We start from the raw sequence: 25,135 nt of genomic DNA on the forward strand, positions 1-25,135 counted from the left end.
CCGGAAATTGTAGCTCTTACTGTGAAGAGCACGCTGTGGTCGTTTCCGGTTTCGCTGCGGCTGCGTGTGGCTACCTCCCGTGCAGGCGCCCTATTCAGGGCGCAGGCGAACCGCTGATCCGCTAACATGGATACGTCGTGAAGATTAACTTCAAATCTGTCAGTGTGGTCGACCTCGACAACGTCTTTGCTTCGGTACACCGAGGAATGATGATTAAAATCTTTGCCTTGCAGTATGTGATGCAAACGCAAATCTAATCTTCAAACTGGTCGCTGCCTTGAAGATTAACTGTCTCGAACTGCCGATTCGACACAGTCTCGGAGTCAAATTGAAGATTATTCCTGTTCATCTAACTTACTTTTTCCCCTTGAAACAAAATTGAAAGAAACGATACCATGTTGTGGAGCTTTTAAGATATCAACAAGGCATTAGTTAATGTAGTTCTCCAAAAAGCGACCATTTTGAAGACTCGATTACGATACATTAATGAATTCTTCAACTAGATATAGTGGCTTAAATATTAAAGTTTACACATACAGTAATTGGGAGTTGTGCCAATTTAACCACGTTATTTTTCATATTCAGTTTTATATCGACGAAAGTGCACATGGGGGGCGTATGAACATATCACTTGCCGCATCCTAATTGTTTGTGTTTGTGAAACAGGAAATCAAACAGTTGATTGACACGCGCCAATTTGCTGGAGGAACATGGAAGAATCGTCAGTATCTTCTCACCGTGTTATTTGGCGACATCTAACGGTGAGTAAAGGCAGTACTCACCTTAGCTTGATTCCAACTACAGTATGTATAAGACCAAGGCCTTACAAACCACATAGTGACAAATGAGACTTTGACATTTTGTAAAGCAATATACTAAGAGGTTATATATATTTCAAGAAGAAACAGCACCTCGGTTTTGTCATATACTGCAGATACATCTAAAAAAAAATTTATATCATTAAGAAGTTCAATATTTTTTGTCACTGATTTCAAAATGTATTATACAGATATATTACACATACAGTGAAACATTTCAAACATGTATTTATTTATTATAAAGTTTTGATGATTTTGTCTTATAGATAATGAAAACCCAAATGCTGTGTCTCAGAAAATTAGAATATTACATAAGATCAATGAAAAAAATGATATTTTAAACAGAAAAGTATGTCAATTTCCATGCACTCAATACTTGGTTGGGCCTCCTTTTGCATAAATTACTGCATCAATGCGGCGTGGCATGGAAGCGATCAGCATGTGGCCCTGGTTGCTTTGATAGTAGCCTTCAGGTCATCTACATTCTGGTGTCTCTCAGCTTACTCTTTACAATACCCACCAGATTCTCTATGGGGTTCAGATCAGGTGAGGTTGCCGGCCAATCAGCACAGTAACACAATGGTCGTTGAACCAGTTTTTGGTACCTTTGGCAAAGTCCTGCTGGAAAATGAAATTGGGATCCCCACAAAGCTTGTCATGGGAAGCATGAAGTGCTCTAAAATGTCCTGGTAGAGGGCTATGTTGACTGTGCACCGTGAACCAGCACCAGTAGATGGGGTGGCTCCCCAAATCATCACTGACTGTGGTGGAAACTTCACACTGGACTTCAAACTGGGCTTGAAGTCTGACACTGGACTTCAGTGTGAAGTCTCCACAGTCAGTGATGATTTTTTTTTTTAGTTTTTTTTTAGTTTTCATGTTAAATTATATTTTTGGAATGTACCACCGGCCAATAACTGTACATTGGACACACCTGATGTAGGTAATGTTCTGGTCTGGCTGTCCTGGAAGCGTGCCATGTGTAATTTTCAATAATTTATTAAATAATTTATTCAAAATGATTTAAATTATTTGCACAAATTACTGTTTACGCTGTACATTGTTGTTCATACTTGATGTCATCTATTTACTCTCCACACTATTATTATTATTATTTATTATTATTACACGGGAGCCAGGCAATGACATTTCGTTGGCAAAATCTATCTATCTATCCATCCATCCATCGTTTTGGTGGTTTTGTGTGTTTTTGTGTGTTTTTGGAATTTGCAGCATGTTCCTTATACAGTTCTTTTATGTTAGTGTAGTGTTAGTGTTAGTTTGGATCATCATGTGTTTGGAATGTTTGTGGCTTACCCCTTTGGGCCATTGTTCAGGTTTCATCTGTCTTGTCTTTGGAAATGTGATACCACCCTGGCGCCACACAAACAGGTTTGTAAGTAAGCAAGCCAGCGCCTCCCCACTACAAACAGTTTAATTTGAGTGTTTACAGCTCTTTTTATTTCCTATGTGCCTGTGATACATAAATTCACTCATGGAAAACCCATGAGATAATGTGGTATTTAAATGGTTTCCAACAGCAATGACAGGACAAGTCAAGCTACATGCGTCCATGATGCCCTCTAGTGGCTGTGAAGGTGTAAAGCATCAGAATGTTCAGTCAATAAGTACAATACAAACAAATATATTCTTTTGTTATTTTAGAGATAATGTTGCCTTTGGCTGGCCTTGCAACAAAAAGGCGAATTTTCCTCAAATGTACATTCCTACACCGCTCCCACTGTGAGACCCTGGTTCAATTCTGGAAGCTTTGTATTGAATGACAACCGGAGTTTGAGGTGCGGGCTGGAAACTGGACTGGTAGGACACGGAGGGATTGAATGTCAGCGCGTACGGCGTGCTGTTGTGACTGGTGTACAAGGAGTTGATCGGCGTGTACAGGCTTTCGACCGGGATGGAACTTCTCAGGGATGAATGTTGGACCATGCTGCCTGGATACAAGAGCGATGCTCTTTCAGGCTGACCTGGGTTGAAGACGACCGGCGTTGTGACAAGTGCGGCGTCGCTCGTCGCCAATTGAGGATTGACGATCTGACGTGCAGCATAGCTGGGCTGCAGGGAGGGTTGGTAGGCGTTGGATCTGATGCTGGAAACATTTGAAATGGGCTGATACATCATCGGAACAGGCTTCCTCGGCGTGGCCTCATAGCCTAGCGAGTTTTCCGGGTGGTAAAGACCTTTTGACCTTTTGTCTGATGCCTGACGGCTGCAGATGAACAACAAGGCAGAGCTGAAAAGAACGGCTCCAGTCACCCAGCCAATGTAAAGCGCCTCCCCCAGTTCTCTTCTCTGGGCATCAATCAACAAAGGGTTGTAGAAATCCCGGATGATCACATGACCCGTCCACGACACAGGGATGAAGACGCAGACGCATGCCAGCAGCTGCATGCCACCCGCCACCGACAGAATCACATTTTTCGCTCTTTCTTTACCCCGAAAACACGTGGTGCACCGCAATCCCAACATGGCGACCATGAGACCCAGTCCGGACAAGGCCACCGAGCAGCACATGAGACCCCTGGCCGCCTGAAGCTCCGGAGGCAGGAAGAGGAGGGAGTCGTACACCTTACACTGCATCCTTATGTTGCCCTGGCGGTAGCAGTTCATCCACAAGCCCTCCCAGCGGGTCTCCATGACGATGATGTTCTCCCCGATGAATGCCGTTACCTTCCACATGGGCATACCGGTGGTGGCGGCCGCGCCGATCAGCCCCACCAGGCCGATGCACACTGCGGCTATCTCAGCGATTCCTTCAACCATTGCGCAGAGGATTGTAATCCAGGTGTTTAGATCCAAAACAGCACAACTAAATCCCCATGTTTGAGTCCATCTTGGAGTAGGACCTCACAGGGACGTGTCCCACGCTCAACTGATGCGTTTGTGGACAGTACAGTGAGCTTTGTTATGGGAAAGATGCTCTGTAGGCTTTAGTTGGTCGGAGGGATGAGGGTTATTTTGTGTTTATGGTTCCTCTGGCTTTACTGGTATGATCACATACATAGGCTGTATACTGGTATGATCACCTACACAGGCTGTATACTGGTATAGTCACTTACACAGGCTGTATACTGGTATAGTCACTTACACAGGCTGTATACTGGTATAGTCACTTACACAGGCTGTATACTGGTATAGTCACTTACACAGGCTGTATACTGGTATAGTCACTTACACAGACTGTATACTGGTATGATCACCTACACAGGCTGTATACTGGTATAGTCACTTACACAGACTGTATACTGGTATAGTCACTTACACAGGCTGTATACTGGTATAGTCACTTACACAGGCTGTATACTGGTATAGTCACCTACACAACAATAGCAGAAACCGTATCTGTGGCAAAGTACAAAGGCACATGTCTTAGTGAATGAATGAATATTGGAGTATCATTTGGTGCTTGAATACGGCCCATTATTGGTCAAAAATATGCATAATCAACCATTGCATATTTTTGGCCCAAATTAAACCTTTTGAAGCATAAAAATTGCAAAATTAAGCAAAATACAAATATAAGGCATTCAGACGACACATTAAAAATATGTAGGGTTGTACACTGGTCACTAGGTGTCAGTAATGTGCAGCTGATGAAAAAATAGCCACTAAAGAAATATCGTACAGAAACAGGAAAAAGGGAACAGCAACAAGAAATTCTCCCAATAATCCCATTGTTATTTTGTGTTATTTATGTCTTGTATGTTTTATTTTCTCTTATGTCTACCGTAATGGGTAATACGAGTGTGAAGGTGACTATAGGGGTGTTATTTAATGTCTACGGGGCTCTAATAATGATAAAAACCGCATTTGAAAGGGCGTAAACAGGTTTTCTATGCTCTAACTATGAAAGTATGCCATTTATCATACTTAGGAATCATACTCATCATTGGGTCTTGAACCAATTAACCGGGTTAAATGAGGGATTACTGTATTTATGTATACAAATATAAATTCAAGCATGCATTAGTAAAACATGTTGATATAACTTTATTTCACATGAACAAATAGAGTTTAATGGTGAGCTTCTAATGAAAAAAAATCAGTGTTTCTCACAGGAGCAACGGTGAGGATAATATAAATACATAATTGTCTAATCATCCATGAAGCATTTGGAAAAAAGTGAGTGAAAAACGTCTTTTGTTGCTTCTTTTTGATGTTTGTTTTTTTGGTTATTTTTTTTTTATGTAAGAAACAAAAGTGTGAGGGCTTTTAGATTGTGAGCAGAGCCCGCAGGAAGAGGATTCACTTTGCTGCATTGCTGTCAGCACTTTCAGCATCAATGGAGTGGGCACTTGTCAGTCATACAGTGTCTGTCTCGTTGGGTGGAGGCGGAACCGCTAGCATAGTACACACAGAGTTCAGAAGAGTGCAACTTAGTAGAAATGATATGCAATATGAGATTGCAATATATTGACATTCTGTTTTCATTGTACTTTTTGTATTGTTTTGTCAAGTTAAAATCTTATCTTGTGAAACCCCTACAAGTTTAGTTTTAATGTGTACATTTTTGAAAATGTATAATTTTTTTAATGAATTAAGTGACAATTTAACAAATATAGCTATCAATAGTTGAAGAGTTAAGATATCTGCCAGTGCAGTCAAGCACCTGTGGAAGTGGACCGTACAGGCATTGTTGTTGACTTGTATCTCTATTCAAAGCCACTTGCAAATTGTGGTCACATGATCACGCTGGATCGTGGCTCCAGAGACTCTACGCTCTTTGCAAACACACGAGAGTGTCCCCACCTTGAACAAACAGTAGTCGTATTGACTCACATTTATCTTTGCTTTCCATCTAACTCTGACATATGTGGCAGGCGTGTTACACGGTTTGCTACAAAAACTGCAAAATCCAGAACTGACTTTAGCATTGTGTTGTAGAAAACTATTTCAGCTAGCTATAACACTCAAAATGACATAACCTAGCATCATTAGACTCTAAAAACCCTTTCAAATGCACCTGCCTTTCTAATGACAGTTACAGAGCCTTTCTAGGGCCAATACAAAATGGATTTAGAAAGTTGTTTACATGAGAGAATTTACTCACTTTACATTTAGTTTGTACATAAAATGGATTGTATGATGTGTTTGTCCCAGTCGTTGCCTCAGTCAGTGTTCACAGATAGGCCACTCCACTGCGCACAGATGGGTACCTGGACTGGTAGCTGTAGTTGGTAGATGGATGTCTAGACAGGACCGGCTGGGCTTGAGCTTGTGGGAGCAGCACCAGCTGTTGAGGCTGCAGGGGCTGGATCGGGGTCGGAGGGTACGCCAAGTAGTCTGAGTCCCTGGAGTATACGTACTTCCTCGGATCTCGGTCCTCCGACTGTATATTGCAACAAGTAAACATGCATCCTCCGGCGAAGAGGAAGGCGCCGGCCACCCATCCGATGTAGAGAGCCTCCCCCAGTTCTCTACGCTGGGCATCGAGCAGTAAGGGGTTGTAGAAATCTCGGATGATGACGTGACCGGTCCAGGACACAGGGATCAGGACGCAGATGCATGACAGGAGGATCATGGATCCGGCGATGATGAGCACTATGCGCTTGGCTCGATCGTTGTTCCGAATGCATGACGTGCACTGCAGCCCCAACAAGCTCACCAGCACGCCCAGACCGCCTAGGGCCAGAGCGCAGCACATGAGGCCCCGCGCTGCCTGGAGGTCGGGTGGCAAGGCCAGGAGAGAGTCGTACACCTTGCACTGCATCCTGATGTCGGCCTGCTTAAAGCAGTTCATCCACAAACCCTCGTAGCGGGTCTCGAACACGATTATATTCTCGCCGATGAAGGCCGTGACTCGCCACATGGGCATGCCGGTGCTCGCCGCCACACCTATCAGCCCGATTAGGGTCACGAGAAGACCCAGCAGCTCCAGTGCTGAGTTGGCCATCCTGTCCTCCTAACCAGACTCTCTGTTAGGAAGCAGTGGAATCCTGCTGGGAGGTAGTCGCATCCCAGCGGGGTGGGAGGAGCAGCAAGGTGTTCACCATTTCTGTGTACAGGACATCAAGACGGGAGGGGCGGGGACTGTGACCCGTTACTAGGAGACCAATACCCCTCAGGCCGCTGTTTTCTTTATGCGGCGAACAGGAAACGCTTGACACAGGTCTCACTTTACAACCTGACACCAGGTGTATTAGACACCTTAAGAGAAGCTTTTTGAAAAGGATTACAACACACCTCTTCATCAAGTCATCATCAATAAGAGTTTGGACTAAAGGTTTGTGGCTCACGGTTTTTCACAAATACATTCATTCATGAATCAGGCTGATTTGTGTTTGAATATGGCCCAAGATTTTTTTTAGCATAGATAGATATATACTGACAATAAGATACACAGAAGTACACTAGTTAGAGAGGAACCGTGGCGCATACATTTAGAGTAGTTACTGAGGAACTAAGGTACATACATTCAGAGTAGTTTATGAGGAACTAATGAGTAGAGCCATTACCGGGGCACATAGTTTAGAGTAGTTACTTGGGAATTAATAAGTGGAGTAGTTACTGGAGAACTAAGACACATACATGTAGAGTAGTTATGGAGGAACTAACGAGTAGAGTAGTTAGTGAGGAACTAAGGCACATACGTACATTTAGAGTAGTTACTAAGGAACTAACAGGTGGAGTAGTTACTGGTGAACAAAGACACATACATTTAGAGTAGTTATGGAGGAACTAACAAGTAGAGTAGTTAGTGAGGAACTAAGGCACATACATTTAGAGTAGTTTCTGAGGAACTAATAGGTGGAGTAGTTACTGGGGAACTAAGACACATTTAGAGTAGTTACTCAGGAACTAATAAGTGGAGTAGTTACTGGGGAACTAAGGCACATACATCTAGAGTAGTTATGGAGGAACTAACGAGTAGAGTAGTTAGTGAGGAACTAAGGCATATACATTTAGAGTAGTTATGGAGGAACTAACGAGTAGAGTAGTTAGTGAGGAACTAAGGCATATACATTTAGAATAGTTATGGGGAACAACAAGTAGAGTAGTTAGTGAAGAACTAAGGCAAATGCATTTAGAGTAGTTTCTGAGGAACTAATAGGTGGAGTAGTTACTGGGGAACTAAGACACATTTAGAGTAGTTACTCAGGAACAAATACATAAGTGGAGTAGTTACTGGGGAACTAAGGCACATACATTTAGAGTAGTCATGGAGGAACTAACGAGTAGAGTAGTTAGTGAGGGACTAAGGCATATACATTTAGAGTAGTTATGGAGGAACTAACGAGTAGAGTAGTGAGGAACTAAGGCACATGCGTTTAGAGTAGTTACTAAGGAACTAATAATTGGAGTTGTTACTGCGGAACTAAGACACATTTAGAATAGTTATAGAAGAACTAACAATTAGAGTAGTTAGTGAGGAACCAAGGCACATACGTTTAGAGTAGTTACTAAGGAACTAATTAGTGGGGTTGTTACCGCGGAACTAAGACACATTTAGAGTAGTTATGGATGAACTAACAAGTAGAGTAGTTAGTGAGGAACTAAGACATATATTTAGAGTAGTTGCTGAGGAACGAATAGGTGGAGTAGTTACTGGGGAACTAAGACACATACATTTAGAGTAGTTATTGAGGAACTAATGAGTAGAGTAGTTAGTGAGGAACTAAGGCACATAGTACATTTATAGCAACACACACAAGCATGAGTCTTAATTATATCTTAGATGTCATATTTTACTCCTATTATAGCTACTATTTTGGGTAATAGGAGTGTAAAGGTGACTATAGGGGTGTTATTTTATGTCTAGAGGGCTCTAATAATATTAAAAAAAAATTTTAGAAGGTCTTAAACAGGGTTTCTAGCTATGAAAATATTGGCTTTATGAATAAGAACTCCAACTATGTATTTGAAACTAGCAAAGAGTACATTTGAAAAACAGGAAGTGAACAAATATATTGCAATTGATGTGAAACGAACAGGGTGAGGATGAAATAAGCTGCTCCTTTTTGGATGTGTGGAACTGAATGTGACTTGTATGCATGTTCAAAATAAATGAACCCATTAGAAATAGCCTAATTGGTGGAAATTGACTCATCGTGGTCGGGTGTGGAACTAATGAAGCGCCATAAATGAGGGATTATTGTAACAATCCATACACTTTAAATGTATTGAAATGATAAGGGCATCTTCAAGTACATTTCCAGGATCATTTGAGTACACTCTTTGCTAGGTCGAGTGTCCTTGTGTTTGGTAATAAAAATATGGTCAGCCCGGATTTCTGTCCTGTGGGAAACACTGCAGTGATTGTGTGAAAGTGATTTGTCTCTAAATGGGCTCTGTGATTGACGGGTGACCAGCACTTTGCTGTGACAAGTGTTAGGAAAATGAAATGTATGATGTTGTTATGCAGGCGACTAACCCATGACATCCTGTTGGGTGGACCTGGGACAGTGTTCAGGTTCAACCGGTTTAGCCACATAACTGAAAACAATGGAGATAACGTGTTTCCGTTTGAGTCAAACAAAATCAACAGGCTTTTTTCCCCTCCTCTGCCTCCATTTATTGACCACAGTAATGGCCCAGTGGAAAAAAGTATGTACATTTCAAATTCAGAGAGAAATCACGTGGTGGTACTATATGTTCTCTGAAAGACCCGGTGTTATGGCGTTAAAGCGCAGTCATCATGGTATGCACATGCACAGATGCTTGTGCCAAAAAGGCCATTGTCTCTGTGCAGTCTTCTCTAGTACTGGACCGGGGTGTAGGCTACAGACCCTGTTGGGGGTGCGGAGTAGGCAGGCTGGGAGGTGTACGGGGGCTGGTAGGGTTGGTAAGTGTACGGTTGGTACGTGGAGCCGGGCTGGTAGGCGTATGAGCCGGGGTTGTATATGATCCTCTGGTCGGGCTCCTGGGTGCGTGGGGCGTGGCGACACAGCAGGATCACCCCGGCTGAGAAAAGCAAGGCCGAGGTCACCCAGCCGATGTAGAGGGCTTCGCCGAGCTCCCGTCGCTGGGCGTCGATTAGCAAAGGGTTGTAAAACTCCCTGATGATGACGTGGCCCGTCCAGGACACAGGAATCAGCGTGGTGATGCAGGCCAAGAGGAAGAGGGCGCCCCCAGCCACCAGAACGATGTGCTTGGTTCGAGCGCGGTGGTCCACCACTTTTGTGCACTTCATCCCCACGGCCGAGACGACGAGGGCAAAGACGGTCAAAGCCACCGAGCTGCACATGAGGCCGCGGGCCGCCTGGAGGTCGGGCGGCAGAAACAGAAGGGAGTCGTAGACCTTACACTGCATCCTGATGTTAGCCTGGCGGTAGCAGTTCATCCACAGCCCTTCCCAACGTGTCTCCATGACGATTATGTTCTCCTCGATGAAGGCCGTCACCCTCCACATGGGAAGACCTGTCACGGCCGCCACGCCGATGAGTCCGATGAAGCCGATGATGAGCGCCACCACCTCGCAGCAAATAGCGTACTTCTTCTTCCGCTTCTCAATTTTCTTTTTCTCTTCGTACACCGAGTCCTGGTACTCCGTGTAGGACTGGGGCGCCTTCTCGTCGTAGTTGTAGTAGGAGCCGGCGTATGACAGCGGCGGCTTAGTGTATCCGCTGTAAGCGGTGTAAGAGGCCATGACGATCGCACCGGGGAGCGCACTGGCAGCGCTCTCACGAGGCAGGAGACAAATCTGAGCAGAGGAACAAGTCCAGGAAGTTATACACCCACAAAAATGCTAACGACGCAGGGTGGCGGTCGAGCTGGTTGAGCCGCCCCAACGGTCCTCAGCTGTTTTGAAGGAGTTCACTCAGCCTTCAATCAAAACACTTGTGGTGGTCTTCTCAATATCAATCAGGATGCTAGAGCACAGACCTCCGCCAGGGAAAGTAGTCCCCATGACAAATACCTGCCTCCTTTGTCTTTAATGCATCATCATCTGAGAAATCAACAAAATGAAGTAAGATTTATCTGACAATGTCAACAGAAGTGAAACTAAAACCTAGAAACTCCACCCCAGCACAGTTTCACTGGAAATGTTTTCCCTCATCTGGTCCAATGATCAACCAGATGGATTCAATCAGGTCGTAGTCACCATCACCATCACACAGACTGGAGCGTCTCTTTTTGTCATTCATTTCTTCTAAATGGGCAAACCATTACCAGTTGATTAATAGACCAATGATCTGCATTTGTAAACAAAAAAAACAGGATTAGGATTTACATATAAGTGTTTTTTTTGGGAGGGGTCAACACTGATGTGTTCAAGTGTTGATCAGAGTGACGTCCTGGGGGAGGAAAGCGTCTGTGTGCCTAGTTGTGTTGGTGTACAGTGCTCAGTAGTTTGTGTGTGTGTGTGGGGGGGGGTCTGCAGTGATGGAGGAAAGTCATAAAAAATGCATGGACAGGAACGTGTAGGGTTGTTTGTTTGGGCAGGTCAAAGTTTGTAATGTCAAGTATTGAAGGAAACGTGAGACCATGTACAAACATTCTGGTGAAAACCTTCAACCAAAAAGTGGGTCTTATGACAACCCAGTTTTTGTCAACTTGGTCAAAGTTCTGATTTAAAAACAGAACTTCTAGACAATCAAGTTACAGTATGTAGTGACACAATCAAATGTTTTTTTTAGGTGTGGAAATACAGAATAGGAGTTTCTAAGTCATAAGGACCTTCAAAATAAAAGTCCATGAAACCTGAGGCGATGGTAACGTGTGAAGTACCGATATTCCAGTACTGATCAGTCCGATCACTGATATCCACTGTCACACCTGAGTATTCAAGTATTTTTTTTATGTCAACTGTCAACAACCAATGTGGAAAAACATCATCTTACAAGAATATTATAATAAATATTTGGGGAAAAAAACAGCAAATATGGAAAAAACACTTTACAAGAGTAAAGTCTGAATATGAACAGAAAAAAGTAAACTTTACATGAATAAACTCATAATATTACGAGGGAAAATGTGTCATTTTAGTAGCATAGAGATGAAAATAAAAGTTGGATTTGTTGGAAAATGAGATTAGGGGAAAATGATAATATTATGGGAATAAAGTGAAAGTATTACCAAAAAATATTTACAAAGATTACTTAAGAAAAAAGTTGAAAATAGTTGGAAAACGTAAAAGAAACTGCAGTCAAAAAAAGACAAAATATTATGATAAAAAAGTCATATTATAACTAGAAAAAAAGTCACAAAAACAGGTAATATTATGTAGAAGAAATATAAAAATGTAGTTTTTTTTAAAAAGCGTATTCATGAGAAACAAAACAAAGTGAAATTGTCATTATTGGACAATTCAATCAGGGGCCAAAGTTCAAACATTTTGGGAATAAATAAATAAATATTTGGGAAATATGCAAAAATGGGGGTAAAAGAGTGACTTTGATATGAAAATGGGCTTTTTTGACCGACTGTAAATTCCAAAGCTGAGATGTGTGGCTTTACTTAGTGGCAAAGTGGCATCCTTTCATTTTTCACTGATGACTTTAGATTAATCGCTTAAGGAACTAATTAGTTGCAGCCGTGTGCTTGGATCTGTTTTCGGTGGTGTGCGTGCTTTCTTTGGCAAAATGGAGGAAACAAAGCAGAATACAGTAGAATAATTCAATAATTTATTCTCATTTTCCAGCGCACGTATACATCCGTGCAATTATCATTTCATATCCAAAGTACATTTCAGCGAATTTCGGAATTATGACCAGCAGGACTTGCTATTTACAGAACCTCCCGGGAAGCGTTTCTAGCTGAAAAATGATGCGTCCAGGAATGATGCCAAAGCTAAAGAATCCCAAGCAGACGTCAGACGTATTCGTGATGCTTGTGGAAGCTGGAGGGCGCCCTGCTGCTGTGCACGCTGCTGGCTCTCCCGGCGTCAGCGGGCAAGGTGGTGAGGTAGGCCCCCGAGTAGGGTCGGTACTCCTTGGACCTGCGTTTGTTGAAGCTGAGCAGCAGGATGATGCCGGCGGCCAGCAGAAGAGCGCAGCTGGCCCAGCCGATGAAGAGGGACGCCCCCAGCTCGCGCTTGCGAGAATCCACCACCACCGGGTTGTAGAAGTTCCTGATGACGGTGTGGGCCACCCAGGAGACGGGGATGAGCGTGACCAGGCAGGCCAGCAGGAACAAGCTCCCGGCGAAGGCCATGGTGATGTTCTTGGCTCGCTCGTTGCCCTCGCAGCAGTTGGTCCTCTTCATAGTGAAGCCGGCGATGAAGAGAGCTATCACCACCAGCACAATGGCGACCACCATGAGGCCGCGGGCGGCCTGCAGCTCGGGGGAGAGGATGAGCAGCGAGTCGTACACCTTGCACTGCATCTTGATGTCCGCCTGGTTGAAGCAGTTCATCCACAGGCCCTCCCACAGCACCTCCATCACGATGAGGTTGGCGCCGATGAAAGCTGAGACCCGCCACATGGGCATGGCCGTGGCCGCCACCGCGCCAAACAGGCCCAGGAAGCCCAGGACCATGGCCAGGATTTCCAGCTTGGCCCTCATGTCCGCCTGCACGTCAAATGGAGCGACTACTCAGCTGCCGTGTTTTTCCTCGGCTGATGATATCGCCGCGCTCGCTATGTCATCATTCTGGTTTTCAGTAGGCCGGCTCAGTTTGGTTTGGACCCAAAACGGTGCATCTGCACCTGCCCCTCCCGTTGTGCCACCCTACTTGGATGCTGGAAGTATAATCATGCCGCACGGTCACATGACACGACTGAGATAAGAAAAGGAATTCACTACCCGCCGCCCCCATGCCGCCCACCAGGTCGCGCCGTGTTTGTGACGGCCAGAAAAAGCAAACCCAAACAACTCAGCCGCATCTCGCAAAACAGGAACAGAAACCCAAAAACCGGTCGGACGGGTTCGCTGAGCGATACCGACACGGCGTGACAGACAACATCCAAGTCAATACACACTTCAGACGTGGTGACATCACACTCGTGTTTACCACGCTCTTTCATTTGGACTAAACAGGAGGTCCCACTCCAACTCAAATATAGGAATACATTCTTCCCATCAGAAATAATGTAGATCTAAAGTTGTAACCAGAATGAAGTCCAAATATTAGAGGACAAAAATTTATTAATTTTATTAATTTTTCAAGCAGACAGTCGAAATAATTATTTTTTTAAATAGTTTTAATAGTCATTTGAAAGAAAAAACAGTGTACACGGAAAAAGCAGCTTTAATTTGACATGAATAAAATCCAAATGTTAATATCATATTTAATAATATCATATATAATAGAACATTAACATATTATAGAATAATATGTAATATTTTAAAAGTTGTAATTAGTAAAGTCAAAATATGATGTGAAAAAAAGTGAAAAGTCACAAGAAATGTGGAATATTATGAGAAAAAATAATGTAATTTTAGTAGCATGGCGTTGAAATATTCAAATAAGTTTTTTTTTAAAAAGTCATAATGGAAGAAACAAAACAAAAAAAGCTTACATTTTTGGAAACTAATTTTGGGTAAAAAAAATTATATTAAATAAAGTCAAAATATTGTGGGAATAAAGTCATAATATTACAAAAATAACTTTAAATTACGAAATAACTACAAAATTATGAAGATTATTTCTGGAGAAAATTTAAAAATTTAGATATATTTTTATAGATAAAAAATAGCTGTCGTTTTTTGAGTCAAAATATTAAGAAAAAAAGTTGTATTCTAAGTTTCAATTTTCCAAAGATAAACTGGTCCTGAGGCGTACTGCGTCAGGTTTTAGGTGATCTATAAGTGGTCCCCCATTTGAGGCTTAATTTGGACTGTTGTGTCATGAAAAGTGACGAATGGAGAGGAGGTTTATTCAAATGAAGATAAGGTTGTGACGTTTTGTTCTGCCAAGTCATGTTGAGGGCGTATGTTGTCATTGTTTACAAGAGCAGGGAATTAGTGCACTGTTAGGTTGTGCCGCTAGAGGGGCGTAAAGAGTAATTTGTCTTGTTTGCACTGTGGTGCTAGCCCTGTGGTTGGACGTATGATTTTCCCTTCTTATACCTATTATATTGAATAATAGGACTGTGAAGGTGATTATATGGGTGTTATTTAGGCGGGTTAATTATGAAAATTCACTTCTTGTGGTCGGGCTTGGAACCAATCAACTTCACTACTTCAATCTTGGCTCTTTTTTCCACAGTTTTGCTCTTCTTTTATTTCAGTATATATATGTATGTATGAAATTTATATATCTATATAATTTTTGTAAATTGTCTTTTCATCATACATTATTATGATTTTATTCCCATAATATTCTAACTTCCACCCAAACTAGTTTTCAAAAATTCCATCTTGATTTATTTTTTCCCCTCATAATAATACGACTCAACATAATTCAACTTCAAAATAACATAACACCTAAATAGTTAAACTCTGCTACTAAAATGACATTTTGTTTATTCTCATAAAATGTTGACTTTTTTTCCTCCTTAGAATATGACTTTTCTCTTAACATGTTCACTTTATTTTTTTAAAATTACTGTTTTTTTTCCATTTCTGCTGTAACGTCCCCTGGAGCCGGCTTGAGCACGGCCTGGTGAGGAATATTCAATATGTGATTCATGCGTGGTCACACGTCACCATCTGCTGTAGGAAACAAGTGTCTTTATTATGATAGCAATACATTTTATGTACAGGCATGGTAATAATATTATAATAATGATAATAAAAATGCAGTCAATTATTTCATCACATTTGGACTACTATCTCTCCCCCTCTGATTGCTGGAACAAATTTGCACTGTCCTATAAAAAGCAAATACTCTTGCTAACAAATACATTTACAAATCAATAAATAATATATATTTATATATATATTAAAAAAACATTGCTTTGTAATCCAGTGATTTGAAACCATTTTTTTTTTAAACAACAGCTGTGCAAATTCCCGCCACTGGAGCGCGCACGAGACTAAAGTTAAACATCATCAATGACTGTTCTTTGAAAGGCAACACTAGAAGCAAAACAAGAAAGGTTTCACAGTAAAAGATGAAGGAATATTCAAGTAAAACAGGATTATGTTAACATGAAAATCCCCCTAGCCTCCGCCGCTAACTGTTAGCAAAAATACTATCCGACGCAACAAAAGCAGGCTAAAAGCTGTAAAGTAAATATTTGACGATATTTCAGTTGACTATGCTATGATTTCTTCCACGTCTGGGAGGACAAATATAAGGTTGTCAAGGTCACGCAAAGAAAACAAACCCATTTGGCAACAGCAGGCGGGGCTGCAGAGCGCCGCTCTCGTGTGCAAAGCATGCCGGTCACGATGGGATCCATGATTGTACTGTTCGTCCAAACGATGAGTCAGCTTTTTCCGCTCGATCGTCCAAAGCGTGTCAGTCTGGCGAGCATTCAGGATGCTCCCGCCGTACCCACACGTGTCCGTCCGCGGAGGGCTCGCCGAGCGCCTCGCTTCCCTCCGCTTCCCCGCTCTCCAGAGAAAGCGACGCCACAGAAGCATCAAGGTGGACGGCCCCCGCCGTCCTCCGCCGTCCCGACTCGTCGTCCTCGTCGCTCAGGATGTCCGTCTCCTTGACCTCCTCTGGGTCTTCGTATTCTTTGAGGTCAAACTGTTCTTCCACCCAGCGGTCCGTGTCGCCAGATTCCGCCGATGCCCGCCGCCGGTCTCGCCGGGCCCCCAACCCGTCTGCGTCCTGAGGCGGCGAGGCGAGGTCCTGCTCGGACTCGCCGTCATATACGATGTCGGTGTCGATGGTGAAGCGGTTGCGCACCAGCTTCCTCCGTCCCAGTGTCCTTGTTGGCGCAGACGCTGTGGGAAAAATCACAGCAGCACTTTTTATTTTCTTGCTTCACAAAAAGAGCCTCTAGAAAGTCAAATCTAGTTGTGGAAAAGTGAAAGTTAAGCTTGTGTGAGTGAAAACATTTTCTGTCTCTTCTTTTTTTTCTCACCAGTCATATGTAAGTGTTGTGCAAGTCTGATTGTGCTATGTGAGAGTGTTGTGTAGAAAGTGAAAGTTAAGCTTGTGTGAGTGAAAACATTGTCTCTTCTTTTTTTTACTCACCAATCTTATGTAAGTGTTGTGCAAGTCTGATTATGCTATGTGAGTGTGTTGTGTAGAAAGTGAAAGTTAAGCTTGTGTGAGTGAGAACATTGTCTGTCTCTTCTTCTGATATTTCCCCACCAGTCATAATGTAAGTGTTGTGCAAGTCTGATTGCTATGTGAGTGTGTTGTGTAGAAAGTGAAAGTTAAGATTGTGTGAGTGAAAACATTGTCTGTCTCTTCTTCTGATATTTCCCCACCAGTCATATGTAAGTGTTGTGCAAGTCTGATTGTGCTATGTGAGTGTGCTGTGTAGAAAGCGAAAGTTAAGCTTGTGTGAGTGAAAACATTATCTGTCCCTTCTTCTGATATTTCCCCACCAGTCATATGTAAGTGTTGTGCAAGTCTGATTGTGCTATGTGAGTGTGTTGTGTAGAAAGTGAAAGTCAAGCTTTTTCTTTGTGTGATATTATGACTTTATGTAATGTTTGGACTTTATTTTGACAATATAACCTTTCCACAAACTCATGTTCCCCCCAAAAATGGTTTCGTTTATTTAGTAATATTATATTATTATAAAATTATATTATAATAATATAATCATAACATAAAAATAGATATTTTTTCTTTGATATTTCAACTCTGTGCTACTAAACTGACATCAATATTTATTCTTGTAAAGTTGTGTCTTTTTGTCTAGTTAAAATATGTCTTCATTCCCATTATATTTTGACTTTATTCTCTTAACACAACCGAATTTTCTAAAACGTACTAAAAAGAACAACTTTATTTGTGTTTGTTTGTCCCTTTTTTACGTTTATATGATTCCTCCTCATGATGACATAATGACATGTACAATAACAATGTTTGACTGTATTCTCCTAAAATGACAGCTGTGACCTGAAGTTACCTTTTTAGTTGTTGCATAGAACCTCAGTGAGTCCAAGCTCTGTCATGTAGCGAATAAAAGTCCTAATTCAAATCCAATCCCACATGAAAAGGAATGACTTGTCCAAAGCATTTCCTGGGATTGCATCACACTGAGCCTTTTTTGTCTCGACGGCGTGAAGACGAGGCTGCGAGCGCCGCGCGGCGGGACGTACCTGCTCGGTTGATGACAGGACGGGCGCCCTTCAGCGCGCACAGGCGCTTGCCCCCGAAGGGCACATACTGCTGGCTGAGGGGCAAACTCTCCGTCTTCAGCAGCTGCCGCCGGTGCTTCTCTCGCAGGATGGAGTGCACCGTCTTCAGGAAGTCTTTGCGGCCCTCCGGAGAGCTAATGGAGAAGTACGGTTACATGACGCCGGCGCTGCAAGACGCCAGAGAGGTTTCGTGACTCCTCACCTGCAACACAGCTGGAACGCCCTCTCCGGCCGGCCCTCCGACTCCGACTTTGTGTGCACGATCTCACACACGGACGTGCCCTCCACATCTGAGGAGGAAAGCATGCATGTGTTATGTGAACGACCACAACGTATGTACCCCGGCGGGCGTGTGATTGTACAAACCCGCGTTTGCTAACGATCTGACTTGGAGAGCGTCTGTGGGAATCATGTGGCGGTATCGGAAGGGGTCTTTCTCTTCGGAAGACACGGACACTCGATGGGAGCCGCCCTTATGGAATGGAAAAACACCATTATTCAAGTTGCCGTCAGGAGCTTTTATTGTGAAATAGGCCACGTACCATTTTCTTTTTCTGTTTGGACCCGTCCTTACACACAAAGACAACGGCCGTTTTGAACACTGAAAGAAAGTAGGTGTCACGCAAGCACAGGTCATCAGTCAAGGTAGGCGCGTCATACCAAAAGTGGCCATCTGGGGCTCCCTCTTCCACTTTCCTAAGGATGCGGGTGGGTTGATCCAGGTCACGCTGGTGTGGAGCAGCAAGTCGCCCATGGACAAGTCGGCCACCTGGGCATGAAGGTCAAACATCGCCAGTCAATCAACATGTCCCCTTGTCCCAACCGGCCGCCATCTTGTGATGTACCTCCTTCTTGTCGGCACTCTGCTCGGTGATGAGCTGGTCGAACACGGCGCCGAACTCCTCGTGGATCTTCTGCATCTCATTGATGTGGCTGGCCACTTTGTTCATGGCTTTCATGGCCACTGAGGATAAACGCTCACGGTTAGTTTAACGCAGGCGTGTCCCGCAGTGCGTGCTAAAAATAGCATTGAACAAGAACACTACCAAATATGAAACAACAAAACTACCAATAATGTTGCCATTTTTGGGAAATGAAATTGTGGAAAAAGGTATGACAATAAAATCCAAATATTAAGAGAACAAAGTCATAATTACGAGAAGAAAATTGTCACATAAAAAGTCATCACATAAAAAGTCAGAATTATTACAAGATAGGAAAGGAGATGAAGTAACAATTATGAGATAAAGTCATCATTAGAAGATAAATCGAGATTGTGAGATAAACAGTAATCAGTTTGATATAAAAAGTCACAATTACATCTTAAAGTCGTAATTGAAATAATTGATGGATGCAAATTTCCCCACTGAGGGACGAATAAAGGCATATCTTATCTTAATTAGGAGATAAAATTATGAAGTGAACGTCCAAAATAGGAGAAAAATTACGCAATAAAGTCATAAACATGCAATAAGAAAGTCATCATTATAAGATAGAAAGTCAAACTTATGAGATAGTAAAGGCATAATTATAAGATACATTGAAATTATGAGATAAAATGTTAAAATAAAGTAGAAAAATGTTGAAATATTAAACAAAACAAGCAAAAATAAAAGTAATTTTAGGAGAATTGGGTTGCTGTGTTATGTAATTTGTGAGAATAAAGTCAGAATTACGAGAAAAAAATATCCTACCAAAAAGTAAAAATAGTTAGAAATTATTTAAAAAAAAACATGTGCAGAAATTGAAATAACAGCTGTAATTTTACGAGAATAAAGTAAACAAATTAAGAGAAAAATGTCTTATTTTAACAGGAAAATAAGTAGCAATTTTGTGATAATAACATGAGGTTGGTGAACAGTAACAATATCATGAGAATAAAAAAAATGTACTTGAAGTAAAATATTTGGACCATTTCAAAAATTGGTAACAGAAAAAGAGCAAAGATTGAAGTTGATATTGATCGTGTTTTTGCACCTCCTGGATTGGACAAGGCTGGAATGAAGTACATAAAACATGCTAGCATATCGTTACAACATATCAAAGTGGCAGCCTTTCATTTTTCATATTTGGACGCCCCTGCTTTGGTGCGCCGTGGTGCGCCTCTCACCGTCCAGGTGGTAGTGCTCTTCGCTGTCCGGGTCGGTGAGCGAGTAGAGTTCCTTGAGCAGCAGAGGATACTTGAGGACCCGCTGGATGGGCTTGATCAGGTAGGACTCCAGCGTGGACGAATGCTGCTGCTTGGGGTTGCGCTCGTCCAGGAAGGCCTTGAAGTCAGGGTCGCTTTTGGCTGCGGAGGATCGGAAAAGCGCCATTAAAGACACTTCCTTCATCTTACGTTTAAGTCACTTTGGTACTGTCACTGTTAGGGAATAGGAACTAGCTTTCTGATTGGCTGAAGTTACTTTACAGTTGTAGGAGCAAATGAGCAAATATGGTCTAAAAACCTTTGTGGAATAGACCGCGGGAAAGCAAGCAACAGGTGTTCAACTTGAGACGTGAGTTCATGAACGTGTGACGTTGCTGGTACACTGAACAGCAGCGCCAGCAGGCAAGTACGCAGAGGTCAAATGCACGACGCCGGGCCTGACAGCTCCGCGCCGGAGATTTATGGCCGCCGTCGGCAGACGGCCCTGCGAGCAACAGGGTGCAACGTGGAGCCGAGGTGCGTTCACTCACCCTTGACTAGGACCTTGGGGACCTTGGTGTGGCTGGCACAGAAAGCGCTGTAGATCTTAAAGCGGTCTGCATAGTACAGGAAGGAGCCCCCCAGGGAGAAGAGGATTTTCTACCATAAGAGGAAGGAGGAGATGTTACATGGCTGAAAAATGTATCGTGCATTGTTTGTTTGTTTTTTTTAATAATTTTAATCAGATTAAACACAGATTTGAAATGAATTAATTTGCAATTCTACCTAACAGTGTCTTATCAATCGACAGATAATATGGGAGCCCTGAAAGACAAAAACATCCTGATACTAAATAATAATGATGAGATTAACAATGGAAATGACGAAATTAGAAAGTCATAATTATACATTTTTCATAATTATGAGACAAAATGTCATGAAAGGGGCAAAATTATGAGATTGAAACCAAAAAGTATGAAAACAAAATTATCAGATAAAGTGAATTATTAGACAAAAAATCCAAAATATTAGATAAAAAATCATAATTACGAGATAGAAAAGTCATAATTATAAGATAAAAAGTCTACATTTTTAGATTGAAAACTGAAATGAGATGAGCAAGTCATAATCATAAGGTAAAAAATGTAAATATTGAGATAAAAAGTCAAAATTATGAGATATGAAAGTCAAAATTATGAGGTAAATATAATTATGAGATACAAGGTCAAAATTATGAGACAAAAAGTCATAAAATTAGTCAAGTCAAAATAATTGGTTATTTTGAGATTTAAAAAAATTAATTATGAGATTAAAGGTAAAAAAAGAGACAAAGTCATTAAGAATTAAAAAGTCAAAAATACTTGGTAAAGTCAAAACTATGAGATAGGAAAATCAATTATGAGACTAAAAAAAATATGTAAGGTCATTTTAACTTTCTATCTTATAATGTTTTATGTCATAATTGTTTTTATTCCATATTTTTTGATTTAGCATTGGGGTTTCTTTTTCATTTTTTTTCCTGATAATCTTTCTGGATTATCAATATTTGGACGCATTACCATGTCCAAGTGAACTGAACGTTTAAATAAAGTTATAAAATAGCACTCGTGTCTTTAGTAGAACATTTGAATCCACTTTTATGAGCAATGCAGGGTTGCGTTCCAAGACACCGTGTAATTTAAGTTACAATCAATGTATTTCAGTGTATTTTCTGTGATTTCCCAGCATACCTAAATGCAGCAATTTGTACTTCCGCATTAACAGTTATGACGTGAATGATGCCAATATCCAATTATGAATTATTTTTATTCATTTAGACCACACATACACGCATAATAAAAATGTTGGTCTGATGTTCGAAATGTCCCTGAATGCACCTTGCGGTTGTGAAGCGACAATGAGGAAGTGTAGTTCCGAGGGACTAAAGATGTGTTTCTAAGATGGAGATGTATTTATGGTGTTGGAATTGCCCTGCTGATGGCGTCTTCAGGTCAAAATGAAGTTAAAATGTTAAAATATCTTTATATGTATAACTTATAAAAGCGCGTGTAGCAACCGTAACCGTCGTAACGGAGATACTGTATGTAGCTTGCCATGGTGCGCGTGCGGCAGTTATGCCAAAAATGTTAACTCAATTAATGAAATAAAGTAGTTACCATCGTAAATACCAGCCCAACCTGTTAAATATTGTATATTAATGCATCGTGTGTGTGTTACTGATTACTGTTACCTTAAACTGCTCCACTCTCTCCAGCTTCTCCAAATCCGGAACCAGTCTGGTTCCGTCTTCCAGCGTCTTGAGAAACTCCACCTGGAACTCCACCATTTCTGGCAGATTCCCGAAGAGAACATCCAACTGGAAGAAAAACGAAGAGTGAGGTTTGAAATGTATTTATTTATTTTATTTATTATCTATTTACCGTGGGTGTCGGCCAAAGTTAACACGGTGCTATTTTGCTGCAACACACATGTAAAGCGTTTTTCCGTGGGCATACCGTGTCACTCCATTGCTGCAGAAATCATTCTTTAATGACTCCAGTTAGCAACCTTTATTGACCTACTCATTTCTAGTGGCTTTTCGTACAAGTTCTCTGATAGTATGAAGCAGATCATGCACACAAAGTCCAAGTAGCACATGCAGGTGTTAAAAAAAAACAAAAAACATTCCATCCTCCTCATCATTCAGCACTCTTGTCCTCACACAAAGCCATCCATCCTGTGATTATGTAACCCACTTTTACAAGCTCCAGCATCAGCACTGCAGAGCCACACGCACACACACACACACAGTATGTATTTGACTTACCTCATCCTGAGTCAGAAATGTCTCTTTCTGCAGAGGACTGAGATATCTCCCAATCAGGCAGTTGAGGTCCTGCAAAAGTGTTGGGTCAGTGCATTTACATCATGAATTTAGCCCCTCTGACCTTGTAGACAGCCAATAAAGCCACCTTTTATTTGTGGTTTTGTTTAAAGATAATATTCAACTAAATCCGACCCATTGGTGTTGTAAATATAATATAAAAGTAGAAGGGACTAAAAGACAATCGCTATTATTCATATTATTTGCTTCATTCTGTTAAGATTCAGTGTTGTCCACAGGGCTACGATCTATTTGTGGCAGTTGTGTGTCAGAAGTAATGGTCAAATTTGCATAATTGGATGTGAGAGAAAGAAAAGAAAAAGAGGCTAAAAAATGTGTAAAAAACAAAACAAGTATGTTTCTGACTTTAGAGCTTTCTTCTTTCGCTTCCTTGTCTTTTTTTTTTAATGTCATAAACAAGACGGAGCTACCTGCGGGTTCCCATTTTGTGACTTGTGAATTAATTAATGAAATTATTTAATTAATCCTGCATGTTTTGTGTATTAGTTTAAGGCATAAGTGAAGCTTTTTCCAGCAAAAAAAAAGTCAAATGAAGAAGAATACAAATATATAAGGCATTCAGAAGATGCATTCAAAGACAGTGTGATGACACACGTCATGTTACATTGATGGGACAGTAGCCGCTGCAGGAATAGTGTACATAAACTGGACATAAAAACAAGGACCTTCCCATGCATGTTTGAGTCTATATTACATCATATTTAGATCTTTTGTCCTATTTTCTCTTATTATGTCTACTATATCAGGTAATAGGAGTGGAAAGATGACTATAGGGGTGTTATTTCAGGTCTAGAGGGCTCTACTATGTTAAAAATCACATTTAGAAGGTCGTGAACAAGTTTTCCTTTCTCTACTAATGAAAATATTATATTTATAAATAAGCAATCCTCTTTTCTGGGAATTCACTCATCACAGTCGGGTCTGGGACCAGGCACCCGGGATAAACGAGTGATGACTGCACCTGTTTTCATGGCAGAGATGCCAAAAGTCTACACTAGATTTCTTTCTAGATCTCTTTCTTGAGCGGTCTGACGACTTGCTGAAAGTAGCGACAATTTATCTAAGCTAGCAACAGCGATCCCTCCTGCTGCTTCTTCTTTTTCTCTGGCAGCCCAGCTGTGTTATCGTGTGTTTATGAACGAGGGGGGAACAGGCAGCGCCAAATCAAAAGATAAATGAACGTGGGGGGAAACAGAGATTAGGACTGAAAAATTGTGCCTCAGGTAATTAAGTTTTATTTTGTGTGGCCATGAGCTCCATTAGCATTCATCAACCACAAGCCTAGCTAGCACACGCAGAACGTAAATCCACTTTCATGCACTATTACATTTCAGTAACATGTCCTCCTCAATCAAGCCCACAAAAGGTCACTAAAAGCACACACGGGGCACAGCTGAGTCCCCCCCCCGTACCTTTTTTTTTTAAAACTTATGTAACAATGACGCATACGGACACAAAGACGGAAGGGACACTAACTTTGACATAGGTGCGCTCCGTCTCCACCAGCTCACTGATGACTTTGCGGAGCTTGTCGGCGTCCGAGAGCTGTCGGAGGGCGGCGATGGGCGGCGGGAAGGGCGAGTCCGGGCTGGGCGAGGAGGACATGCACTCTGGGGGATTCATGTCATGGAGGCTGCGGCAGAAAGCGGCCACCTGCTCTGTATTCTAATAAAAACACAGAAAAACAATGATAGCAGAAGCCGCAGCGGCGGATGGGAACTTCCAGCGTGCACTGACTCAGGAGTGGAGTGTGCATGCATGCAGAGGAGCTGCAGAGGCGGCTCTCAACAATAAAAAAAAAAATCCTATCATTTGCTATTTTTGAGTGTGTAGCTCTGTTTCACTCCTGGGTGTTTTCCTCCCACTGAGGGCGCCGCCGTAAGTGACTCATCTCTTTCACGCCATCGGAAATCTACACACAACATACAGGAGGGGGTTGTCTTGGAAACCAGCCCTGATGTGCTTTATTAAGACTATAATTTGGGGGTCAGAAATAGACCCCCGCCCCGTTCGTGATCCCATCCATCACTCAGTGACAGTAGCTGACAGCGACCTTTGCCTGTCAAATACATAACACGCTGAAACAAGTTGACATTTTAAGTCACCGTGCTCACATACAGCAACTCTATTGACCGTAGAACAACTTTATGGGTGGGGGCTGACGCCACTTGATGTCACCTTTTATACCCTCGC

General features: G+C 42.0%; 5 protein-coding genes and 1 long non-coding RNA gene across 15 annotated transcripts in view; 1 reads left to right on the top strand and 5 right to left on the bottom strand.

Moving 5' to 3' along the window:
• The first annotated feature begins 47 nt into the window (after positions 1-47).
• LOC131134338 (uncharacterized) overlaps positions 48-25,135 on the top strand; it is a 63,178-nt gene continuing 38,090 nt past the window's right edge. For 4 of the 7 annotated variants that reach the window (XR_013627953.1, XR_013627948.1, XR_013627951.1 and 1 more), the window contains exons 1-3: positions 48-194; positions 667-761; positions 22,313-22,437. This is a non-coding gene — a long non-coding RNA (uncharacterized LOC131134338). Of the gene's footprint in view, positions 195-666; positions 762-22,312; positions 22,447-25,135 lie in introns of all 7 variants that reach the window. The other 3 variants (XR_013627949.1, XR_013627950.1, XR_013627952.1) reach the window with 2 other exon arrangements.
• Positions 957-3,721, bottom strand: LOC131134333 (claudin-8-like). The gene has a single exon (XM_058079485.2). It carries the CDS (start codon positions 3,597-3,599, stop codon positions 2,532-2,534), a length of 1,068 nt encoding a protein of 355 aa, XP_057935468.2. The 5' UTR covers positions 3,600-3,721; the 3' UTR covers positions 957-2,531.
• Positions 4,820-6,951, bottom strand: cldn8.1 (claudin 8.1). Its single transcript, XM_058079489.2, has one exon. It carries the CDS (start codon positions 6,727-6,729, stop codon positions 5,956-5,958), a length of 774 nt encoding a protein of 257 aa, XP_057935472.2. The 5' UTR covers positions 6,730-6,951; the 3' UTR covers positions 4,820-5,955.
• Positions 9,301-10,490, bottom strand: LOC131134334 (claudin-8-like). The gene has a single exon (XM_058079487.2). The coding sequence runs from the start codon at positions 10,420-10,422 to the stop codon at positions 9,532-9,534; it is 891 nt and encodes a 296-aa protein (XP_057935470.1). The 5' UTR covers positions 10,423-10,490; the 3' UTR covers positions 9,301-9,531.
• LOC131134337 (claudin-4-like) lies at positions 12,379-13,457 on the bottom strand. The gene has a single exon (XM_058079490.2). It carries the CDS (start codon positions 13,278-13,280, stop codon positions 12,588-12,590), a length of 693 nt encoding a protein of 230 aa, XP_057935473.2. The 5' UTR covers positions 13,281-13,457; the 3' UTR covers positions 12,379-12,587.
• Positions 14,773-25,135, bottom strand: part of LOC131134328 (rho guanine nucleotide exchange factor TIAM1) — a 42,701-nt gene continuing 32,338 nt past the window's right edge. For 3 of the 4 annotated variants that reach the window (XM_058079473.2, XM_058079475.2, XM_058079474.2), the window contains 12 exons: positions 24,419-24,607; positions 22,865-22,933; positions 22,289-22,414; positions 20,610-20,718; positions 20,041-20,220; positions 18,776-18,894; positions 18,591-18,699; positions 18,473-18,531; positions 18,297-18,402; positions 18,133-18,220; positions 17,892-18,064; positions 14,773-16,556 (listed from right to left, as the gene is read on the bottom strand). In XM_058079473.2, the coding sequence (XP_057935456.2) occupies positions 16,123-16,556; positions 17,892-18,064; positions 18,133-18,220; positions 18,297-18,402; positions 18,473-18,531; positions 18,591-18,699; positions 18,776-18,894; positions 20,041-20,220; positions 20,610-20,718; positions 22,289-22,414; positions 22,865-22,933; positions 24,419-24,607 (1,761 nt within the window). In that variant the 3' untranslated portion in view covers positions 14,773-16,122. The remainder of the gene's footprint in view (positions 16,557-17,891; positions 18,065-18,132; positions 18,221-18,296; positions 18,403-18,472; positions 18,532-18,590; positions 18,700-18,775; positions 18,895-20,040; positions 20,221-20,609; positions 20,719-22,288; positions 22,415-22,864; positions 22,934-24,418; positions 24,608-25,135) is intronic. The other variant, XM_078792704.1, reaches the window with a different exon arrangement.

Source organism: Doryrhamphus excisus, linkage group LG8, assembly GCF_037039965.1.
Source record: "Doryrhamphus excisus strain RoL-2023G ecotype Guam linkage group LG8, RoL_Dexc_Guam_v1.1, whole genome shotgun sequence".
NCBI lineage: Eukaryota > Metazoa > Chordata > Actinopteri > Syngnathiformes > Syngnathidae > Doryrhamphus > Doryrhamphus excisus.